The following is a 19,420-nucleotide window of genomic DNA, read 5'->3' on the forward strand; positions in this document are numbered from 1 at the left end:
ATGAATTCTAGAGAGAGAAAGTGAGAGCTGAAGTTTAGGCAATAAAGTAAAAAAGAAACATAGGGATATATGATCCATGATTGGTGTCGGAATGTTGTTGAAGCATAGCCAAAGATTGACCATGAAACTTAAGTAGGGAATTTAGGATAAAAATTTGATGTTCAAAGGTGAGGATAAAATGGTTCTAAATAGGGAAACTGCGACATAACGGGGGAGGAAAGATAGAAAGAAGGAAGAAGAGAAAAAGATGATGACTATAGCCATGATTGTACGATGACTTGTGAGAGATTTGCTGCAAAGAGTGACTGGAATTGGAACTCAACGGGGAAGAAGAGGACAAATAAGAAAAAAAAAAAAAAAAAGGAAGCCATGTGACAAATTGTAATAAAAATGGAAAAATAGTTAACGGAGTTAACTTTTAAATAACGGACAAAGACAAATTTATTTACCTTTTTGTAGTAATATGTATTTTCATTAACGGTAAAAATCATTGAAGACCCGTAGCGAAGACTGGTAGGAGAAGCGAAACGAAAGAACTCAACAAAAAAAAAAAAAACATTGTAGTGCTAATAATAATAATTTAAAATTTCTTACGCCTGATCTGCTCTATGCTCAACAGTCAACCGTTCTTCTTAGAACCCTAATTCAGGTAATTTTTCTTTTCCCTGTTGTTTCTTCGATCTGATTCAGTTGCCTACGCTTTTCCATCAAAAGTAAGAAAATGGTGAACGTTTGAATTTGATTTGAAGCTTATTTTAGTCCATTTTCCGACTACTTTCTAGCATTAGCTTTATTGATTTAAAATTTCAATGAATTATGTTACTGGTTTTAGGCTCTTCATGCTTGGCAAACTCTTGATTCAGGATTCCACTAAAGCATCATGGTATTATTTCTCAGGAAATTGCTTCTTCTTTTTTCTTTTTTAGGTTTTACTTAATCAAAGAATATTTATATATGAGCAACTTATGATGATTTTTTTCTTTAATCATGTGCAGAATTACCTAGTAGGAGCTTTCAAGCCGCCATGTAATATTTTCATTTCATTTGCAGATGGAAGAAGCCGTAAGCAGGTATATCTTGCTTCTAAATACTTTCTTTTTTCCCACTCCAATCACAAAGGGATAAAAAATTTAGGTAAAAAGCAAAAAAGTGCATGTATATACAAAATAAAATGCATGATTTACTTTTATATATAACAGTTATGTTAGAATTGATGTTGTGTTTTAGCCATTGTTCATTTTAATTAGATATGAGTTTTCTGCTATTTGAATTACCTTTAAGCAATTTTATAAGGGAGCAAAAAGCACAACGAAACATATTCTATGTAATTTCCAAGCAGCTATCAGAGAAAGTTGTGGTTTAAGTAATTGTCCATTACAAATTTGTTTCACTTTTTGTTTTGTATGCAAAATTTTACATATATAGTATGTAATTTTGTTGCTTTGAACTCATTAAACTCTCCTCCCTCCCTTTTTTCTCTTTTCTAATGTTGTCAACTTTGGTCAAGGGTTATAATCTTGAGTTTTAGATGAGATGCTTTACTTTTATTTCAGGCTGTTTGTTTGGCATTTTGTCTTCCAATATACTCTTCTTACATTAATGTCCTTTTGTAGGTTCCACTAAAGAAGGAAAATGGGAAAACAGTTATGGTTGCTCTCTTCCAGAGCCAAGAAAACATTGTAGGGGAGGTATTGTTTTGTGTAGCCATTTTGGAACTTATAATTGAGTTTATCTACTTATTTTATGTAAACCATTTTTGTGATTATTTGCAGTCAAAATTGTATGAGTGATTTGATTTTTTATTACTGATATTACAGGTAGTTATAGAACCAATACAGGGGAAGAAGGTTGAACATAATGGTGTTAAAATTGAGCTCCTTGGTCAGATAGGTGTGCTTCATTTGCTTCATGTCTTTTGTTTTAGGTCTGTCATTTGACTATTAGCTCAGCATATCTATATAGCAGCTATTACTTTAATGCATTGCTTTTTTAATCTTTAAAAGTTACACATATTTAGCCTGAGTCAACTCATAATCACGCTTACCATTATGTTGTTTTACTCTTTCTTATAGTTGAGTCTGTTCTGACTTTAAAGTTAGATTGTCTTCCGTAGTGATACTTGGTTGCCAGAGTTTGTCAGTAATATGTTATATTGGAGGAGGATTTCTGTATGTCGTATGATGCCCCTATACCTGGACCATGACATTTTTCTTTCTTCTTTGCAGAATTGTATTTTGATAGAGGCAACTTCTATGATTTTACCTCTCTTGGTGAGTGTATTTGATCATGAGAGAAAAAACTTAAAGTCTTTGATTTAACCAGCAGTTTTAGCATTCTTACAAGTTTTACTATTTATTTTCCAATTGATCCTTTCCCCACTCCACCGCTTTTCCATGTCTGTTGAGCCATTATATATCCGTTTCTCCTCAAATTGATTAGTAATGGTATGCTGCTTCTAAGTTTACTCCAATTTTCAATCTTTGGTTGCAGTACGTGAACTTGATGTTCCTGGTGAATTATATGAACGAAAAACATATCCATTTGAATTTTCTACAGTGGAGATGCCATATGAGTCTTACAACGGAGTCAATGTTAGGCTTAGGTAGGCTATTCATTTCATTTCTTCATTGGTTTTTCTGATAAATTTTTAATGCATGTAGAAATTATCCTTTTCTTGAACAATCTTTTGAATGTTACTGTGCTTATTTGAGTTATCCCTGTGATGTTGGAGTATGAAGGACATAAGCTTATGTCTGCTTATCGTAGCTTTCTAAATGGTTACTCCTGCTTTCACTAGTGTCTCATTTTATTTGTGGAATTCAATTTATTGTTCATGTTTGTTATTGAGATTAGAGATTATCGCCATTTACTTACAGAACACGTGTGATGATATAGCGACCACGAATCTATTAGAATAGGATATTAACACAAAACTAATCTGTCTAAACTTTCTTGCAAATTTGTAGGTATATACTGAAAGTGACAATCAGTAGAAACTATGTCAGCAACATTGTGGAGTACCAAGATTTTGTGGTAATGTATTTTATATAAGCACTAATAGATTTATTATGCTATTCTAGTTAAATTGTCATTTGGATTGCTAATACATTATTGTCATAATTGTTGTCGTTTATCAGTCTCCTTTTAACTTTTGTATATCAGTGTATGATTTGACTTGTTAAATTATGTGAGGGTGATGTTATGTTACTCATGTCAGTTTTTCAATTCAACTGCCCTAGAAGTTAATAAAATGCACTTTCTATGTTTAGCTTTCTTTATCTTTGGAGGAAAGAAGGTAATCTATTGTGTCTCTTTGATAGACTGTTATGCATGAGCTATAGTTACAGTTTTGCAATAGTAAACAGGCTTGGACTGTGTGGGAAGGCATCTTACAGTATTTATTCAAATGCGATAATGTTTATTTTTCATTTGAAAAATTCTGCTAAAGCTGTTCCAAACAAAGGAGTGTATTACGTAAAAGAAACGTATGAGGTCTGGAAGAGTTGTTGAAAATTGAGAGAATTAGGAAGCTATTCTTTCTAGATGATATTGTGAGAAGGACAAAGCTGATTAGCCATTTAGCACTCTTTACTGATATGGTGTTCACTAGGAGATGTTAATATTTATAAAATTTGATGTTAGTATTTATAAAATTTGATCTCTTTTATTATATAAAATCTGTGAGCATACTCAGATAATTGTTGATTCTCTTTGACTATTTCATCCTCTTAATACTCCACCATATTAGGGTAAAAAGGATTTTCCTTTATTTTGCATCCAATTTTATATTTTCCTATCTTGTAGAAGCTTACTTGTTCAATTAGTTAGATTACCTCGATTAAGATGATAGCTTAGAAGATTGAAATTTATTTTTCATGTTTTTCTTTTTAAATTTTCTGCATCAGGTTCGCAACTATACTCCGCCTCCATCAATCAATAACAGTATTAAGGTGAGGAAAGATTCCTATTACAAATATTGTGCTCACTTTCCTTTTTTTTCCTGATGCTTATTTGTTTCAGGTAGTTGATGAGATCTATATTAGAAGAATTTTTTCCTCTGAAACTTATCTATACTTGTGTGTCAAAATTTAACTTTTCCTGCTGCTCCAATACAATTACTTTATCTATTCTCTTTGTTGACCATATGAAGACGTGCCATAGCCTAAATTTGGGCTACATTTATCATAATTCTTCATAGAGACATGCTCCCTTAGTCCCTTTACAAATTACACGGAGCTTTAAAATCTCCTATACTAGTGCCTGATATTCCGAATGTTAATTTCTGTGGAAGTTATTGGAATGACTGTGAAACTGTATTTTTAATTGTTTCCTTGGTGATTTGATGGTTTTGGAATTTTCATATTGACTTGATCTGTTTGTGTTGATGCTTCATCTAGATGGAAGTGGGGATTGAGGATTGTCTGCACATTGAATTTGAATACAGTAAAAGCAAGTACGTCAGTGAAAGTGCATTCCTCGACAAGAGTTTGTATAGATTCATGCAGCTTATTGTAAACTAAGTTGGAAGGATACTGATATGTTTATATTGGATTGCAAAATATTCAGGTATCATTTGAAGGATGTCATTATCGGCAAAATATATTTTCTTCTTGTTAGAATTAAGCTAAAAAATATGGAGCTTGAGATCAGGCGCCGAGAATCAACTGGATCAGGGCCTAATACATATGTTGAGACAGAGACCCTCGCAAAATTTGAGTTGATGGATGGTGCTCCTGTCAGAGGTACTCAAAATTCTCTATTTCACATCATATGATTTGTACCTTTATATTTTTAAATGTTACAAAGTGAGAGTCCTAGGAAGAGGACACTTATAGAACCATGCTTTTAAAAAATGCCTCCTACTATTGGTATTTGCCTTGATGACGTTCTATATTGTTGAATTTGCTGAATTGTTTACTTTCTAAAACAATCTGCTTGCAATGGTGACATGGAGCTGGATGACCACTGCACACTATAGTGGATAGGCAGACTGCTGCTTTCTTTGCAATATTAATATCATTTTAGACTTAGGTTTCAAGAAATGATATTAACAGATTTACTGATGTCTGATGCTGCAAAACTATCATGAAAATGCTAAACAGAAATAAATATTCTGATATTGATTTGAGAAGAGAAAAAAAGAGAAAATAAGTTATGGCAAATTATGAGTTCTAAATGAAAATGAAGAAGTTGATTGTTTCCCGACCCTCCATGGGTGGGTTGCCAATCAAAAAAAGAAGTTGATTGTTGTATTTATGCACGTTCGTCCTCAAAATCTTGCTTTTTTTAATAATCTGAGATACTTAATGGGTATATATCTAAACTATGATAACATTGTGATGTATTAATAAGCTTAGATCAGATATTTCTGTGGAGTCATGTATATCACCAAGGGTCATCTGCCCAGATTGAGGAAATTGTCTAACTGGAGCTACTCCCAATGTTTTGGCAGGAGAATCAATTCCAATCAGACTTTTCTTGAGTCCATATGAACTGACACCAACATATCGTAACATCAATAACAAATTCAGCGTGAAGTACTATTTGAATCTTGTGCTAGTGGACGAAGAAGATCGACGATACTTCAAACAGCAAGAAATCACTGTGTACCGGCTTCTCGAAACTTGATAATTTTCTTTCAAATCCAATGGGTTCAGACATTTGAATGTGGGAAAGAAGAGCAGAATACTTCATGGCGCATATATTGGAACCCTTTCTGGCTCTCTGATAGAAGATTGTATGCTAAACCTGGGCCTTGTTCCTCTGTAATCTGCACATTAATGACTTGATCTTTGGAGTTCGTTTATTCATCAAGCACCCATGGAACGACAAGCCATGACAAATCCTGTTCGTTCATCTTGTTAAGGAAGTCTTGGGCTGCTTTTGTTTTGCGACGGCATCATACTTGCATCTCAGTCTTGTTTGTCCATCATGTATTTTCCATTCATTGAAAGAAAAAAAAATGAAAATCTGGGTTCCATCGTTGGCTGTAGGCTTGTTGAGTTGTTCAGAAAGTTGGCTTGCATGGAGTTTGTTTTCTTTTGTCAGCGCTTTAATCTTTATTTATGATAAATAAAAATTGCTTGTACTCTGTTTTATGTCACCATGTGTAGTGTTTTCATGCATCAGTCTTTTCCGTGGTTGGCCAGTCCATTCACAGTTACCCCCTCCCCTCCCCTCCGCACGGATGTCAATCACCTTTTACCTATTCGATTTAGGTAGTGAAAGCGTTTCATCGTTGTCAAAAAACCAAACCAATTAAACCTTTAATAAATTACTACAATTAACAAGCACTTTTTCTCGACAAAGTCCACTAATAAGAAACTCAACTAATAATCCTGAGCTGTTGTAACCAATCATCTTGAGTTGGAAAGTGGGCACCAATCTTTACTTTTCCTCTCATTCTATATCATGTTCCCCCCCAGGAACTTTCCATGCTCGGTGGAAATTCATGTCCATAATAAAACCTGCAGCATAGAATCTGATCATTTACGATTTTAAGTGGTCTGAACCTTTTTTTTTTTATCCCCATAATTTTAGGAGCTAAAAAACGTGAAGAATCTACCAATAACGATATTGACAACATGGAAAGCTGCCCAAATTGGACCAGATAACAAGAGTTATAAAGTTGGTACTGGAATCATTGTGAAAGTTATATGAATAAGAATGTATCTTACAAACTTTTGTCAAAAGTCTTTGACTGGTAGATTATGAAAGGAACATTTCCACGAAACTCCCTAGAATATTCTGCGAATATGCCCATGCAGACTTGGAACTCATATGGGGTCCTTGGATTTCTCCTTCAAAGAAAGGAAGCCAGAGTTATTGCAATCATAATCTTTGTTGTTGTCACATGGTCAGTGTCCACTATGACATTGATATTGACTCCTACCAAACTTTCAAAAGTAGAAACCTCTCATTGATTTGCAGAAGGCATAGAAACAGATTGGGGAACATTTTTTTTGTCTAATGTAATTTCCAAAAAAGTTTGACAAAGTTGCTTATACTCTTCTCAAAAATAAAGGAACTATTCACATAGTGAATGAAAATCCCTTTTCCGGTCACTTCAATAATATTATGTCGTGTTCTCTCACTAGTAATGATACTAAGACTCTTTTGTTTTCAAAAATCATTCTTTCTTATTCATTAATTTTTTTTTTCCTTATTTTCTCTTTCGCAAAGTGGTTTCCCATTCATTAATTTTTTTTTCCCTTCTTCGTCTCTCATATTTCTTCTCTCTCTCACAAAACATTACTAGTTAAAAATCCATGATGTTATCTAAGTATTTGGGTTTTGCCCTTTCTTTGTTTTTTTCTCTCTTTCATTGATCTCATAGCAAAACCTGATCCTTTTCATCTACTCTCCTTGCTAGAACAATTTGTGAGAGAAAGGAGAATGACAAGAGAGAAGCGAAAAAAATTAATGAATGAAAAATGGTTTTGTGAGAAAAAAAAGTTAAAAGGAAAAAAATTTAATGAATGAGAAAAATGAGCTTTGAAATCAAAGAGCTATGGTATCATTACTAGAAAGAGTACACATGACATAATATTATTGAAGGGGCAAGACAAGGAGCACCCATCGGAGGCAAGAGATTTTCATTCCTACTACTCAGTATAACTTTGCAAAGTAACAAACAAATGAAGACACAAGAGTTTTCTGTTTTCTTCTTCTTCTTTTTTTTTTTTCCAAATATCAGTAACCATTTATCACAATTGACATTTTAGAAGGGTAAACCAAACCAGTGCATTCCATGAGAATCGTCCATGCTTTCCAACACTAATAACAGGGAAAACAATTGGAAGAACCATGGCTGTTTAACCATACAAGGAAAACAATCCCAAAAAACAAAAAGATAGGGACAAAAGAATGAAGATATAGAGCAACTGAGGAACATTCAACAACAGCATGGACAATAGATCAAAGTCATTACACTTGGAAAAATGAGCGGCCATACGTTTCACTTTACTTCTTGCATGTCCTCCTCAGTTTTCCAAACAACATCTTCGAGACAGGTCGAAAGGTTTTTATAGAACTGCAGAGGAAAAACAAATGAACGTTAATGGCCAGCAAAATATAATCTTTACTTATGATGAAGTGACTTTAGTTCAGACAAAAAATCAACTGCAAGTAAAATTGAATAAGGGACATAAAAGACCACCAGACAGGTTCTTAAGAGCTTTTCTTCTACCAGTCGCATTTCATTAAAACACCCTTTGAATCCACTGTCAATTCAATCTATAAATAGCACTATTATTTTCCGAAACTAACTAAACTAAATTTATTTTCTGCTGATACTTGGTTCCCAAACAAGTTATTATTAGGGAGAAAAACTCATGCCCAGAAAGTGACAAGAAGCCAAGCATGCTCAGCTTTATTAAAAACCCAGAGCCCACAGCCCCTTAGAGCAAGCAGATTAGAGCAGATGTATTTAAAATTAGAAAATGTGATCATAGAATGAGAGATCTTGACCTTACTGATCTGATAAACATTTTGGTAACATTGACATCTATGATGCTTGTGCTGCTCAAAGTATGATCTAACTTATACAATGTCATTGTGTCAATCTGAGTACTTGCAGAATGGATTTTATGCAATACACATTATTTACATCTATAATTAGAATTGGATCGTGCAGTAAACAAACACAAATCCAACAACTATTACAGGAAGCAAAGTCATTTGGCATCCACATTTTTAACCAATTTTGTTTACTAACCAAAAAAGATCACTCCATTTCCATTGGCTAAGAGCAATCAATCATTAGGGGACAATAAAATTATCTACTCTGTAACCAATGATATACCATTATATTACTCTCTTCAGTGGTTTAACCAAATTGGAAAAACAAAAAAGGAAAGGAAAAACACAACATAGTCAAAAAGATGTAATGGAATTATAAAGAGAGAATTGCATTGTACCTTATGGAATTCCAATGTGTCCCCTTTTGCTTTTCTCACCTCAACCATATGTAAAGAAGGTGCCACTTGAAATATCTGATTGACATAATAAAAGCTAGATAAGTTAAAAATGTAAGCCAAGACTTAATTAAAATGATGCTGTAAGTTACCTCTGTGGCCACGTTAAGGTTTCCTTTCCTCCCAGCTTTCGAATTCTCAAGTCTCATCTAACATAAAATAACAAGAAATAAGTAAATTTGATATATAGATTTCAATGATTACCTTCATAGCACGTATAAGACTCACCTTGTAGTTTTTCTTGTGGACATCAAACCCAAGAGGCTTTGCAGCTTCCTCAATCTTATGGATAATCTCATTAGCAGGACATTTAGATGTAAACCTTGTTTCTCTCTTAAATCCCTGCAGAAAATAGAACAAATAATAGTTAATTTTAATGTGAAACTCAATTTTCATAATTGTAAATTTTTTAAAGTTTGCCATTGTATACCCCTAATGGAGTCTGCCTGCTAAGTGCTAACCAACTACTTTTGTCACAATTTATTTATATGGTCTTAATAAGCCAAAACCTCATTTTGATTATTTGATAATAAGGGTGTGTTTGTTTTGAAGTAAAAGTTTATTCGGAAAACATTTTCTGGACATATGGGTGTTTGGAGGACTGAAATGAAATTCTAAAAGAAAATGTTTTACAAGTCAATGGGTAAAAGAACTGTTGACTCCAGAACTCAAGGCTCAAAAAAAAGACGTAGCAGTGAGTCTTTTGAAGATGAAAGCATAATATTCATGTCAGAAAATTGGGAGAGATTGCACCTGCTATCAAAAAGCTAAGTGATGATAAAATTGATGATGGTCTTCTTTATGTTCAAGTGATGAGTATGGATGGATATGATGAGCACTTTCTTATCTCTGCATTTGATTATTTAATGGAGCATGAGAAGCAAGCAAGGGCATTCATGGTCAGTAACAACAATCTAAAAAGAGCTTGGCTTGACAATTTCATGTTTCGCAAGGGTAAGGATTAGATTTTATAATTAGCAGGATGTATGTTGGATATTTGTAGGATGCTTAATTATATAGATTTTTAGGTATTTTATTATTATATCATATTTTTTATGTTGAAAATTAAATTTTAGATTTTATATACAATTAATGAATATTAATATTTTCAGACTTCTAAAAATATTATAGAATTGGTATTCATATAATTTTTATAATTTTAGTGATTTCGGAAAATATTTTCCGAAAGATGATCCAAATAACAGAAAATATTTTCGACAGTTTATCCAAACAACAGAAAACATTAAATTTTCCCGTAAAATATTTACACAGAAAAAATTTGCCTCAGCAACTTATTGTACATTTACCAAATGGACCCTAAATAAGCAAATGAAAATTTGCTTCGCAGCTTCTAAGCTAGTAGTTTGTAGATCTAATGCATTTACATGTCACAGCATAATATTAGTAGCCAAAACTTTAAAACAGCAGCATAGTATTAGTAATTATCTTTCTCAAGGGGCACTATAAATCTGCTTCGAAATCACTAAAACACGATTTTGCGACAGCCAATCCAGTTTCAGTTTATCCACCAAAATCTTTAAGAACTTTCGGTGCAATATTAGAAACATTTTATACTTTCATAAGCCAACTTTAAAAACCTCCAAAACACAATTAAGAAAGTAAAATCAAGAAAGAAGGCCAGATATTTATCAGTCTAGATAGCATAATAACATCTGATAATATTCTATCTGACATTCGACATACTGCCCATTTCCCTTCCAAAAATAAAGGCAAGTAAAGGAAAGATAACCACCACTCTTAGATAGTTTATATACAAAAATAAATGCAAGTAAAGGAAAAGCCTTTTAAAATGCAAACCTGTTCCGCATCAAACAGATTCCCAAGGTTTAACCCTTTAGACATAGAAATTAACTCGAAAGCATTCATAGCTGCCGGTTGTTCTTCTCTCTTTTCCATTACATGGTGCTCCTGTTACAGAACCAAAAATGCAAACTTATTAACAAAAACGGTTAAGAAGTACCAAATATAAGAGCAAGTTTCCAGTTTACAGATGTCAATTGTTCTATAAGTTTGGGAAAGACCTCATCCAACTTACTTCAGAATCCTTAAAAACAGCTTCTACATCATCTAAGTTTGTATCCTCTTTCTCCTCAAACACAGGAGGTTTGTAATCTTTTTTAAACCATTCATCTTCCAAAATTTCAGGAATGGTAATTCGCTGCAACACAAGAAAGACAGATGCACACGTGAAGACTACTCAATAATTACAGAAAAGGAAGACAAAAAAATTTGTTAAGGCAAATAATTTCCTAGCATTAAAGGCCAACATAAATATGCATTGCTACGTGCATGGAGGTCCAACATGCTGCTCAAAGATTTAAATAGTGGAGCACTTATACGTGGTTGAAGCATCTTGTCATGTACATACTTTAGCCTTGGCGAATGTGCAGGCAATGCCCCAGATGATGAGCTAAAACAAATTGCTTGATTATTAAGAAAATTCAAAGGGCAGGGTTATTTGACACTTAAAAACTCCTAACGCTATCACTGAATCAACAATATAAAAAATACCTTGCTTTTCTAATCTTAGTTGTGGGCCTACAAAGAGAAGAACAGCATAATATGAACCTTGTACCTGAAACCCACCTGGTGGGAAAAGGCTTTGATGTTTGTTAGGAGTTGTAATTAATGAAACTAGTCTTTTATTATGTATTCTTGTAGTTGGCACTGTTATACATTGATAATATAGTTAGAGATAATCACCTTCAAATTTTGCATAGATGATCTAAATAGATAGACAGTAAAATCCATTGTTGGATTTGATGGAAAAATGGATCATGCAAAAAGAATGAAGGTATAGCATGGAGTAAGAAAACCCTTACATCAGCTGTAAGTTGTCTTTCCTTAGAAGTTATATTCAGACTGCCAATTACACATCTTTAAGAGAGGGAAAGAGGAAAAAGAGATAGAGCAGATAGAATTATACATTTTTAATATCTATTTTGCAGATTTCTTGGACTTCATCTCCCACTCTTGTGCCCACTAACGAGAAAAATGAGTTAAACTATATTGCTGATGGAAGGGCAAAAGACAAAAGAATAAAAGAACAGTTTACAAACCTCACGTTACATCACTAAGGAACCATGTTTCAGGATAATATGTTACTTCATAGAATTATTGCACATAGGTAAATGCTCATTTTTAACCAAGACAATTTTTTGATTGGACACTATTCTTTTTCTTTCATTGATAGAGGTTTCATTTTCAACTAGTTTTAGAAGCTTTAACTTATCATAGTAATATACAAACAAATCCAAGTATGAGACTTAGGCAGAATAACTTACAGTCATTGGGTTTGGATCCAAGATTCGAGTTATCAATTTCATTGCACTAAAAGATAGCCAAGGGGGGCAAGTGAATTCAGCAGCTGAAATCTGCACATTTGGCAAATGGGAGTGAAAAACGGGTAATGAATAACAAGAAATAACTGTAACATGCAATTAGGAAATGCTCACTTTTTTATACAGGGTCATAAGATTAGGATCATCAAAAGGCAAGTAACCTGCAAGCAACACAAAGAGTATCACGCCACATGACCAAAGGTCCGCGGTTGCCCCATCATAGCCTCTATCATTAAGGACCTATATAGGAAGACAGAAAAGTGTTAATAATCAGGGTTTCTGAGGGGTTACAAATGCTGGAAGAAAATTAGTGTGATTAAATAATTGTCCACACCTCAGGAGCAACGTAATTTGGTGTTCCACATGTAGTGTGAAGGAGACCATCGTCCTATAAATTCAACTTTGGATTAGAAACATATCTTGATGTTCTAAAAGCCATCAAAGACAAATAGAGATTGAACAAGCCTTACACACATTGCAGAATCAGTTACATCAGGAGTCGGGAGCTTAAAAAAAACTTAAACAAATAATTAAGAAGTAGATCAATTACTTGGATAACAGAACATCTATAATTTTGAACTAAGCATGCTAGCATGCCTTTCCTTGTTCACAAGCTTTAAGGTCACCAAGCCCAGATTTAATCAGTTCATTATTTTTGTTCAAAAGTACTGGTTGAGAATTACATACAGTTACATAGGGAGAATGATCTATGAAGAGCATAACGGATGACATAAAATTTCTCTCTCATCAAGAATAATCAAACTACAAAATGAGGGCAACATCTATCACATGCTTTAATAGCTTGACCCTTAACCACATTATCTCAGTAACAGTGCCCAATTCACTCTTTGCTCAATTAGTAGTATAGATTTTCTAAATATCAGAGCCTTATTCAGACACTAAGTAGTGGCAAGTAACTTGAAATGGTGATGTCTAAGAATCGCTATTTTCTATGGTAAAAAGAAGATGATTGATTCTATCACAGTTGTATCAGAAACCAATTTATCTCTTTCATATTTTCTCTCCAAAGAAATTAAAATTAAAACGTCCACCATATATGTTATGCAACAATTCAACATACTTATATGGAACTTGTCCTTTCAACAACTCTGAAGGCACTAAGGTCATGTCAATCAACTGCTAAAGCAAATAGCTTTTGTTCTAAAATCCCCAAGCTTGACACTAAACGAGATGCTAAAAATTACATAATTTTTCATGCTTTTCGTGCTTTTTGTCAAAAAACATATCGCTAAAAGATGCTTCCACTCTCCACTAATTATCACCAATATTAATTTGCCATTCCACTCCACAACAATTATACTTTAAAAGGCATTCACCATCAACAAGATCAGGATAGAACAAAGATGAATGACTTTGTAGTTCAAAGGAAAAGGTTGAAGACTGAAGAAAGCTTGAGCTTTCAGATATCAAAGTTTCATAATTACCCATCACTTAGAAGGAAAAAAACAGGATATTATAATTACCCTGACTTGCTGAGATAGTGCACTCAATCCAAAGTCAGAAACTTTGAGGTTACCATAAGCATCCAACAGCAAATTTTCAGGCTGCAACAAAATCAAGGTAAGTATAAATGAACTTCATTTCCTGACTGTACAACATGCATGCATGCACACATATATTAATATATGTATGTATGTATATAAGCATAAACATATACGTCCTTAAAGAGTACCAAGTTAAAATACCTTTAGGTCCCTATGGTAGACACCCCTGCTATGGCAATAATCAACAGCATTGATGAGCTGATGGAAATATCTCCGTGCTTCTTCTTCTCTCATCCGTCCATGTTTTACCTTCAGAATTAAGAAATGGTTAAAGGCCTGTGTTATATGGGTATACAGCAATGTGAATGGAAAGAAACTTTTATCTGGTAGTAGTTAGCTACAATTCAAACAAGGCTACAAACATATAAGCAATACCAATACTAGCAAACATATAACTGCAGCTCAAGGATTAAAGAGATCCATGAGCAGGAATGGGAACCTGACGTAATATGCAGTCACAAGTTCCCAATTATATGCTGATGCTTGAGCTTCAACAATTTATCTAACATGGAAATCCCTGGTTGTCAAAATAGTAAAAGTGAAAACAATGAATATCTTTGTCAACTCACAATTTTGTCAAAGAGCTCTCCCCCGGTAACGAATTCCAAAACAATAAATATCTTTGTCTTGCTTCCCATCACCTGAATGAAAACATTTAAAATAATTTGAGACAACTATTTAAAGCTTGTTGCTTGTCTGCTTTTCGAGGCATCACCTTAAAGAAGTTGTTACACACACCCACAGCTCTATCAATCTTTCTACCAATACATGACTGAAATTTTAAATGATAGTTTTTCCAGATACTTAATTGCTCTAGATTAACAATTATTAACTGATTCAAGAGGATTCTACTCCTTTGAAGTCTCAAAGTATGAAGATCAGGAGGCAAGATAAAACCATGTAGCAAGAAGAACAAATAACAAGATTTTCTTAGGTTGGTTCTACACAGGCATTGCAAGAGAATAATTATTGAAAAATAGTTTGCAGGCTGCTTTTTCATCTTAATCACATGTCAAGCACACGTAGACTGGGTGCACACTTATGCACACAGTTCACAGATGTACACATGCAAGCTACAAAGGAAAATAATAGAATCTTACTTTAGGTTTGGATACACTTAAGATTCCAATACTCAGTTTTATTCTAAAAATCAATAACCATAACTAGCAAATAAAAGCCAAAATTTTCAAATGCTAAAGCTTGGAGGAAGAAACATGAGATCTCAATTATTGAAGCTAATTATCATGCTGCCCATATTACTGCTGGAGACGAAAGGTAAGAAAGGAGGCTTAGGTTCACAATAGAAGATTCTGGAAAATAATAACAATTCCACAACCCAATACTAAGAAATATAGATTTTACAGCATAAACCATCATAAATACTCCAATGAAACAAGAAGAAAAAGAAAAGCAATTGCATGGTGCATACATCCCCCCATCCCCCCCCCCCCCCCCCCCCCCCCAACCCAAAGACACACATATAACACACACACACACACACACACACAGAGAGATAGAGAGAGACCTCATATAAACGGACAACATTTGGATGCTTTATCAACTTCATTGTTGCTATTTCTCGCTTGATCTGCAAAAGCAAGCAGTAAAAACTTCTGATACAATATCTGAATTATACAAATTCTTTTCATCAAAATGTGAGTACAATAGTTTTGACAAACTATGAAAATAGCAGGCTAGAAGCATGGAGGAGGTTTTGAGCATTATCAGAAAACAAAAAAAAAAAAAAGCTACAGAGAAAGTTCCTTTCAAATCACAAAGAAATAAGAGTTGCCAAAAAGATTATTAGCAGAGAAAGAGAATGGTTCAAAAGAAACCTGCTCAGCCATCTTATGCTTAAGAACCTTCTCTTTATCAAGGATCTTAAGTGCTACAGGTTCCCCGGTTTCAGAATTTCTTGCAAACTTCACTTTAGCAAATGTCCCCTCGCCAATGGTCCTTCCCACCTCATATTTACCCACACGTCGCTTAATTTTAGGTTGACTCATGCCTCTTACTATAGCTTGAATTTTCTTCTACTAGTTCTGCAAGCTTTGAAAACCACTTCCTGAGACAAATATTAAGATATGACTCCCAGACCAACATTCTTGTAACTCAATTTAAACGACATCAATCAAAAAAGAAGAAAAAAACACCACATTAACATAAAAGAAAATACACAAAACAGCGGAACATGTAGATGTTAAAAAACTTTTGAAAAAAGAAAAAGAAAAAGTCAAAGACCAGGTGAATATTCAATCTAAAAATTCCCCATTAACAAAGCAAAAGAAACTCCTCTAGAATATGCGAGTATCAATCCAACCAGAAACTTACTAAAGAAAACTACAAAAAAGGAAAAAGAACCCTTCGCTGGAAAGTCGATTAGAGGCAAGAAAACTAGTTTAACTCATAAATCGATGGAGGAAAGATGAAAAGAAATTGGCATTTAAATGCCATCAAATCATAAAGAAACCGAAAAAGGGTAGTAAAACAGCCAAATGAGTAAGCTACTCACTCACAAAACTCAAGTGATTTTACTAACAACCTGAAAAAATGCAGAGGCTTCTCTTTTCCCAAACAATCGATTTCCCCAGCAGCAGGAAGCAGGCCAATTCAGGTAAAAGAAACCAATCCTTTCGTACCAACCTTATATAGGGTACCCAATAACTAGTAAATTGAAAAAAAAATGAATTAGTACATATAATATTTCCCACGAGAATCTTTTTCTTCTGCTTAAAAATCGCAGAGTTTTTGTGGGTATTAAAAAAGTATGAACCTCAAAATATCATAACAAAACAATTAAATAACTTAAGCTGTGAAAATGTATGCATAGCCCCCCCAAAGTCATGAATTTTAAAGTTTAAACCAATCAGCCCACACTAGAGACAAAACCAAGGAAGATAATCAAAGTCTAAAATTTTTGCTGATTCAGGAAATTAAAGAATTACCCAGAAAAATAAAATAAAATTCGGAGCTTGATTTGATTTCAGAAGGGCTGAGGCCTAAAGGGTCAAGAAACATCAACCAATAGTCAAAATTTAATCTTTCATGTACGTAAAGGTACAAGCTTCAAAGCAAATTCAAAAACGGCACTACAAAGTATATAGTATATTTAAATAATAAAAGAAGAATACGAAAGAGTATAATAATTAAAGAAGCGAATTATTGAAAGAAAGAGAAAAAGCAAAGGGATATACTTGAGAAGATGGATAAGAATGGAAAACGGGTAGGAAGGAATTATGGAAAATTTGGCTTTTGAGTTAGCTCAAGTGTCAAATATAAAGCAAAAAGCCGGTTTCAAAGACTTTGATCATCATCATCTGAGCTGCTGCTACAACCAGACAAACTTTTGCCTAATACTACTTTTAATTTTTTATATTTATAAACTGGCAAAATTTGGTTATTAATATTCAACCGTTCTTAGTCGTTTAATTAACAGTAGTAGAATGATAATGGAGCATGACAGGCAAACGTTGCTGTTGGTGGTGAAGGTGCAACTGTAAAACATAAATGATTGTAAGAGAAAGAGAATTTTGGGCCACGCGTTTGGACATGCCCCTGTCTCCATCAACCCAGTTCTTGTTCTAAATATTACCCTGTTCATTGCATTTATGTCTGAAAGGCTAGTGGCCCCACAAAAGCTACCCAACAAATTATTTCCACCAGACAAATGTTACCATTTTTAATGATTATTATTACTGTCATTTGTTTCAACTTTGACCATGATCACCACTATTCAAAGTCGAATTTGTATTATCAAATCTGAGTTTAAAGTTTTTTTATGTTTGTAAGAATAAAAAATTGAAAGCTGCATGAAACCTAAATGGTTCAAATAAGTAAGTCTTTAATTTAAAGTTACTTGCAAGTCTGAACAAAAGGAAGAAGAAGCTCGTAGTTGGTGTGAACGGCTTTGTCTTTTTTCTCATTTAGTGAACACAAGCTAAGCGTCCCTTGCCTCCAACCCGACCTCACTTCATAAATTCAATAATAAGCTTAATAATCAAGCTTGCAATTATTAAAGGTACTTGAGTTTTTCTTTTTTATTTTGAGCTGAATGTCTAGAATTGACTTACTAGTATTTATATTTTGTTTTCAAATTTAGATAAAATCTTTTAACAATAAGATATCCATCTTAATTCGAAGAAGTAGCACTAAAATAGATTTGAGGACAAAGAAAGGGTTAGAAACAAATTTGATGACAGTGAGAGCTTAGAAACCAAGAATGATGAAGATTTGGGAGATTGGGTTAAGAGAGATGGAGAGTATTTTAGGAGAGAAAAATAGAAAAAATAAAAGAAACGGGAAAACCATGAGTTGCGTCGTGATTTGTTTTGGTATTTTTCATGAAGCCAAAAAGATAAAAGTGTTTTCTTTTTTGTTCACTTTGCGGCTTCTCCGTCTTTAAGTGAACAGAGACAATGGCTAAAATAGAATGGAAAAGGAGACCATAGACATTGACTTACCTCCTTGTGTTATTTTCTAAAAATTATTAAAAAGTAAAATTACAATTCCTTAAAAATAAACGAATGAATATTACTTGACACCAATTCTACTATAACTCATCTATCTATATAAAAGTAAAACCCTGCATTGTGTTTTTCGATTTAATTTTTTAATCTTCAAAAATATTATTATTTACTTTTCAAATCCAAATGTGTGTTTTTTTTTTAAAGAAAAAATAAATAATATAAGAAAAAATTATGAGAAATCACCTTCCTCGTAATCTCGATACAAAAATATCTTTCATTATAATTTTAACTATTTTTAACTAATTTTGACATGACTTGATAATAATGTCTTTTAAACAATTCTAGACAAATTAAAATGGTTTCGATTTTCTCTATCTCATCATTTAGATAAAAGTTTTAAAATTAAATCATGATCTTTCTCTCTTGTCAAATATTTTCTATCTTGCCATCCAGCTCTCTCTCGCCATCTTAAAGAACAAAAACGCATCAAGTATGTATTTTAAATTCTTAAATTTATTGGTTTATATTTATAGAGGTATTGAAATTTTCTTAGGTTTATTGGTTTATATTAATAAAGGTATTGAAATTGATTAGACATATTTATAAATTAAAACACTATATGACTTAGGCAACTTAAATCTGGCTACGAGTAGGCAAATCAATTAGTTATTAGGCATTGCATTACTAGTTTTTAAGCATTGTGTTATTAGTTTTTAAGCATTACGAAACTAATTTTTAGATATTATGTGACTTAATCATTGCATAACTTAGGCATTATGTGACTTAGATATTACGTAACTGGTTTTAAGTATTAGGTGACTGATTTTTAGGTATTGCGTAACTAATTTTTAGGTAATGCCTAAGTCACATAATACTTAAAAACCACTCATGCACTACCCTATTAATCAGTCACTAAATGACTAAAAATCAGTTATGCAATGTCTAAGTCATGGAATGTCCTATCAACCATTAACACAATACCTAAAAATCAGTCATACAATGTTTAAAAATTAGTAACGCAATACCTAAAAATTAGTCATATAATACTTAAA

At 33.2% G+C, this 19,420-nt stretch overlaps 2 protein-coding genes across 3 annotated transcripts; one reads left to right on the plus strand and one right to left on the minus strand.

Moving 5' to 3' along the window:
• The first annotated feature begins 492 nt into the window (after positions 1-492).
• LOC18590050 (vacuolar protein sorting-associated protein 26A-like) lies at positions 493-6,103 on the plus strand. Of its 2 annotated transcripts, XM_018128474.2 has the most exons (12): positions 493-649; positions 833-883; positions 996-1,070; positions 1,614-1,688; positions 1,818-1,890; positions 2,226-2,270; positions 2,491-2,602; positions 2,967-3,033; positions 3,906-3,950; positions 4,398-4,453; positions 4,567-4,742; positions 5,453-6,103. In XM_018128474.2, the coding sequence occupies exons 2-12, from the start codon at positions 881-883 to the stop codon at positions 5,626-5,628; spliced, it is 903 nt and encodes a 300-aa protein (XP_017983963.2). In that variant the 5' UTR covers positions 493-649; positions 833-880; the 3' UTR covers positions 5,629-6,103. The 2 variants fall into 2 exon arrangements, with proteins under 2 accessions (XP_017983963.2, XP_088665965.1); XM_088809839.1 differs by lacking the exon at positions 833-883 and having other exon boundaries at positions 503-649.
• A 1,535-nt stretch (positions 6,104-7,638) lies between these two features.
• Positions 7,639-17,256, minus strand: CIPK3 (CBL-interacting protein kinase 3). The gene is made up of 17 exons (XM_088809838.1): positions 17,097-17,256; positions 16,848-16,901; positions 16,445-16,566; positions 15,738-15,967; positions 15,428-15,490; positions 14,472-14,543; positions 14,044-14,151; positions 13,822-13,902; positions 12,672-12,725; positions 12,452-12,577; positions 12,281-12,370; positions 11,032-11,154; positions 10,794-10,904; positions 9,204-9,317; positions 9,068-9,124; positions 8,919-8,993; positions 7,639-8,032 (listed from the first exon to the last, which is right to left on the minus strand). The coding sequence occupies exons 4-17, from the start codon at positions 15,906-15,908 to the stop codon at positions 7,958-7,960; spliced, it is 1,320 nt and encodes a 439-aa protein (XP_088665964.1). The 5' UTR covers positions 15,909-15,967; positions 16,445-16,566; positions 16,848-16,901; positions 17,097-17,256; the 3' UTR covers positions 7,639-7,957.
• Positions 17,257-19,420: the final 2,164 nt, after the last annotated feature.

The sequence above is a fragment of the Theobroma cacao genome, chromosome 9 (genome assembly GCF_053813885.1).
Source record: "Theobroma cacao isolate CCN51 chromosome 9, ASM5381388v1, whole genome shotgun sequence".
NCBI lineage: Eukaryota > Viridiplantae > Streptophyta > Magnoliopsida > Malvales > Malvaceae > Theobroma > Theobroma cacao.